Below are 5,079 nucleotides of genomic sequence, written 5' to 3'. Positions count from 1 at the left end.
ATGCAAGACCTGCTCTCCATTCTTACACATCCTGATAGTCATATAGCGTGAAGCTAGGTGGTCCATGACAGTGAATCTGAAGTAGTAGACTCCCCTGACTGGAGCTGTGAAGAAGCCTGTCATGCTGCTGTAGGCCTGTCCAACATTGGTGATGATTTTAGTGAAGACCAAGTTCAGCTCAGTGTTCCCAGACTCTATGTATCCTGAGCCCAGCCCTGCTGAGAATGCCACCTTGGGTTGCTCTGTGATCTCTTTCTCCAGATTCACTACCTCAGTCTCAGCAGCTGCCAGTCTGGTCTTCACTGCTGTCAGCTCTGCTTCTTGTGCTGCAGTTTCCATCTTCAGGTTCTCCACCTCAGTCTCACTGGCAGACAGTCTGGTCTCTTGTGCTGCATTTTCCTTGATCAGGTTCATCACTTCAGTCTTCATAGAGGTCAGGTCTGTGTCTTGTGCTGCATTGTCTTTCTTCACATACTCCATGTCAGTCTCAGTGACAGCCAGTCTGGTCTCTTGTGCTGCAGTTGCCTTCCTCAGATTCACCACTTCATCCTCCATTTTGTGCAGCAGTATTTGGGTGTTCAGTAGCTCATTCTGATTGACAGTCAGCTGCACTCTCTGCTCCACCACCATGTCTCTGAGTTCCCTGAGCTCTGCATATATATCTACTTGCTCAGTAACTGCAGCAGCAGCAGCCCCAGTGTTCTGGCTCTCTGTCTGAACTTCAGTCTGGGTGCTCTGAGTCTGAGCTCCACACATGGAGAACAGCAGCACCAGCAGTGGGATGACGGCCCTCATGTTCACCAACACTCTCTGTCACACACAGCAGTAAGTAGTGATACTGTAACAGTACAATAGCTACAACGGATATGACTAGTAGTAGTAGTTGTACCAGTTGGGTCTGAGACTCAGTGTGTGAACACCCTCTTTATACTGTATACCTTATTAGTGGTTATATAAGAGTTAATGATTTATAGGCTGAACTTAAGCTCAGGGACGCTGATCACATCTGTATGATACAGTGCTCTTCCCAGCACTTATCTGCTTATTCAGTTATCAATGTTTCCAATGCCTAACCTAAAACTTAGAGCTAAAACGGTTACATGTAGAAGTGGGTCTAGTGAAAAAAGAGATATACTGTAGTGATTTTACTTTAGCATTCTTGTTTTTTATTTGTCAGCTATTAGTCAGAGATGTAGTTTTAGTGAGGATGCTGCTCTCTCAATCTTCTGCCCAAATGATTGTGCCGCCATAAGCACCATTCATTTTTTTTTTTTTTTTGTGATCAACTTTTTATTTAGAAAAGTCAAGACATGACAAAGTCACATTACAGAATCTCATATCACCAACTATGTACACATAGCCAGAGCCTTTTGTGTTATCTAGACATTCATGTAACACTGAAAATAATAATAAAAAATACAAAAAAGGTAGTAATAATTATCCAACTAAATAATAATGAATATATACATACACGTATATACACATATGCATACACACACCAGTACATACTAATATAAAAAGAATATGTAGTACAAAAACAAAAATATACACATTCATAAAGATTACATTTGGACCCACATGTTGGAATTTGGGAGGTCAGTTAGAGATGAGATGAGTGTGCCCCATTCACTAATTGAGCACCATTCATTTTGAGTATCAAGGTGTATCACATGAATACAGACGAGTGTGACCCACTCTTGTGCTCTGAAGACACAGAGTTGAACTCTTGGTACTTGTGACCAGTATGCGTGTGTGTGTGTGTGTGTGTATGTGTGTATGTGTGTGTGTGTGTGTGGTGTGTGTGTGTGTGTGTTAGTATTTTACTGTGTTTTTGTTTGTGTGTGTGTGTTAGTTAGTATTTTTACTTTGTAGGCAGAGTGACCGTGCTGTCCAGTCTTAGCCGCTGTGGTGATTGGGGTTCAGCAGTAGGCAGAGTGACCGTGCTGTTAGCTGCTGTGGTGATTGGGGTTCAACAGTAGGCAGAGTGACCGTGCTGTTAGCTGCTGTGGTGATTGGGGTTCAGCAGTAGGCAGAGTGACCGTGCTGTTAGCGGCTGTGGTGATTGGGGTTCAGCAGTAGAGTAGGCAGAGTGACCGTGCTGTTAGCTGCTGTGGTGATTGGGATTCAGCAGTAGACAGAGTGACCGTGCTGTTATCCGCTGTGGTGATTGGGGTTCAGCAGTAGAGTAGGCAGAGTGACCGTGCTGTTAGCTGCTGTGGTGATTGGGGTTCAGCAGTAGACAGAGTGACCGTGCTGTTAGCTGCTGTGGTGATTGGGGTTCAGCAGTAGAGTAGACAGAGTGACCGTGCTGTTAGCTGCTGTGGTGATTGGGGTTCAGCAGTAGGCAGAGTGACCGTGCTGTTAGCTGCTGTGGTGATTGGGGTTCAGCAGTAGAGTAGGCAGAGTGACCGTGCTGTTAGCTGCTGTGGTGATTGGGGTTCAGCAGTAGGCAGAGTGACCGTGCTGTTAGCGGCTGTGGTGATTGGGGTTCAGCAGTAGAGTAGACAGAGTGACCGTGCTGTTAGCTGCTGTGGTGATTGGGGTTCAGCAGTAGGCAGAGTGACCGTGCTGTTAGCTGCTGTGGTGATTGGGGTTCAGCAGTAGGCAGAGTGACCGTGCTGTTAGCGGCTGTGGTGATTGGGGTTCAGCAGTAGAGTAGACAGAGTGACCGTGCTGTTAGCTGCTGTGGTGATTGGGGTTCAGCAGTAGACAGAGTGACCGTGCTGTTAGCTGCTGTGGTGATTGGGGTTCAGCAGTAGGCAGAGTGACCGTGCTGTTAGCTGCTGTGGTGATTGGGGTTCAGCAGTAGACAGAGTGACCGTGCTGTTAGCTGCTGTGGTGATTGGGGTTCAGCAGTAGGCAGAGTGACCGTGCTGTTAGCTGCTGTGGTGATTGGGGTTCAGCAGTAGGCAGAGTGACCGTGCTGTTAGCTGCTGTGGTGATTGGTGTTCAGCAGTAGAGTAGACAGAGTGACCGTGCTGTTAGCTGCTGTGGTGATTGGGGTTCAGGACTCATTTGGTGGAGTAGGTGTTCAGTTTAAAGGCGTGTTAGCGGAGGCAGATGTTAGCTGTTAGCAGGCCTTGTGTTGACCCCCCTTATCTGTGAAGTTTGCGGGGGTGGGGGGATGGCATAGTGAAGTAAAGTACTTATTTCCAGCTTGGTCCTTGGTGTTACACACAAGAAACACAGAGAAGCTGTAGTCATATAGTTGTCATATTGGTACTCTTTCAGGGTGTATGTGATGTGATAACTCTTAAAGTTAGAGTGAGAATTGGACATAATGGACTCGGTGTGTTACATGATTAGACAGTCAACGAATGTGACACACACAGAGTTGAACTCTTGGTACTTGTGACCAGTGTGTGTGTGTGCGTGTGTGTGTGTGTGTGTGTGTGTGTGTGTGTTCGATTGTGAGATTGTAAGAGACTACCCTCTCTCCACTCCTGTTGAAGTTTCTGTCTTTGCAGTCTTGTGTGTGTGAGAGGTAAAGATAGAAATCTTCATTACACAGGCACATGATGACCAACAAGAGTTGCTTTCTGTCGCATTCACAGACACACACACATACTGTATGTATGCACGCTCATGCTCACACACACACACACGCGCGCACACACACACACACACACACACACACACACACACGCGCACATGCACATGTACACAGACACTCAATGGCAGGGTGAGAGAACAGGAAACAGGGTGATGAATAAGAGAGTTGTGGAGTTTTAATGTGATCAGAGTATATTGAATAATTATTATATTATTTTTTGAAAATGAATCCATGTCTAAGTCAGTCAGTATATTGTGTTCATCATTTAGTGTTCTGAGGACAAATAATGTGTGGCTCACTGCAGTGACAGTATTTATATGGTAGTGTTTTAATTCAATTTCTGATTAAATAGATTTGTATTATTGTGTTTTCCTGACAAAATGTGAATCTGTTGAGTCATTCATAACTCATTATTCTCCATGATGACACACACACAGATTGATGCTTAAAATTATTTATTTCATTTTCATGAAACACAATTCATTTGACAACATGATCAGTTGAGCAGTGTGTTCCATTCAGAGAGTAAACAGCAGGAAGCCACTGAAGGTGGTGTAATTATCAGTATTATCAAAGAGCTTGTAGCCTGCAGGGAGTCGCATGTTAACTACATCTCCCTCCTCCAGCTGCAGAGTAGCACCACTGGACAGATAGGTGACATGTCCATCAGTATCATACTCATGTAAATACATGATCTGCTCTCCATTCTTACACATCCTGATGGTCATTGAGCGTGAGGATAGTACATCTGCAACAGTGAATCTGAAGTAGTAGACTCCCCTGACTGGAGCTGTGAAGAAGCCTGTTGTGCTGCTGTAGGCCTGTCCAACATTGGTGATGACTTTAGTGAAGACCAAGTTCAGGTCAGTATTCCCAGACTCTATGAATCCTGAGTTAGTCAGCCCTGCTGAGAATGCCACCTTGGGTTGCTCTGTGATCTGTTTCTCCAGATTCACTACATCAGTCTCAGTATCTGCCAGTCTGGTCTTCACTGCTGCCAGCTCTGTCTCTTGTGCTGCAGTTTCCATCTTCAGGTTCTCCACCTCAGTCTCACTGGCAGACAGTCTGGTCTCTTGTGCTGCATTTTCCTTGATCAGGTTCATCACTTCAGTCTTCATAGTGGTCAGCTCTGACTCCTGTGTTGCAGTTTCCATCTTCAGATGCTCCATTTCAGTCTTCATAGTGGTCAGGTCTGTGTGTTGCGCTGCGATCACCCTTTCCAGAGCGTCCACTTTAGTCTCACTGGCCACCAGTCGTTCTGTCATGACGGCCAGCTTTGTCGACTGAGCATTGTTCTCATCCTCCACTGTGTACAGCAGTGATTTGGTGTTCTGTAGCTCATTCTGGGTGAAGGTCAGAGTCACTCTCAGCTCCACCACTGTGGTTCCGAGCTCATCTACGGTGTCTCTGAGTCGAGCAAGCTCACTAGCGACGTCCAGCGTGGTAGTGACCACAGCAGCAGCAGCAGCCCCAGTGCTCTGGCTCTCTGTCTGAACTTCAGTCTGGGTGCTCTGAGTCTGAGCTCC

The 5,079-nt window shown here is 46.0% G+C and overlaps 1 protein-coding gene across 1 annotated transcript in view; it reads right to left on the bottom strand.

Annotated features, from left to right (window-relative positions):
* Positions 1-630, bottom strand: part of LOC134079000 (complement C1q-like protein 2) — a 798-nt gene extending 168 nt beyond the window's left edge. The window contains exon 1 of the mRNA XM_062535164.1: positions 1-630. This exon is cut by the window's left edge and continues 168 nt beyond it. Within this exon, the coding sequence (XP_062391148.1) occupies positions 1-630 (630 nt within the window).
* Positions 631-5,079: the final 4,449 nt, after the last annotated feature.

This window comes from Sardina pilchardus, chromosome 4 (genome assembly GCF_963854185.1).
Source record: "Sardina pilchardus chromosome 4, fSarPil1.1, whole genome shotgun sequence".
Taxonomy (NCBI): domain Eukaryota; kingdom Metazoa; phylum Chordata; class Actinopteri; order Clupeiformes; family Clupeidae; genus Sardina; species Sardina pilchardus.
This window is presented reverse-complemented; position numbering and strand designations above follow the sequence as displayed.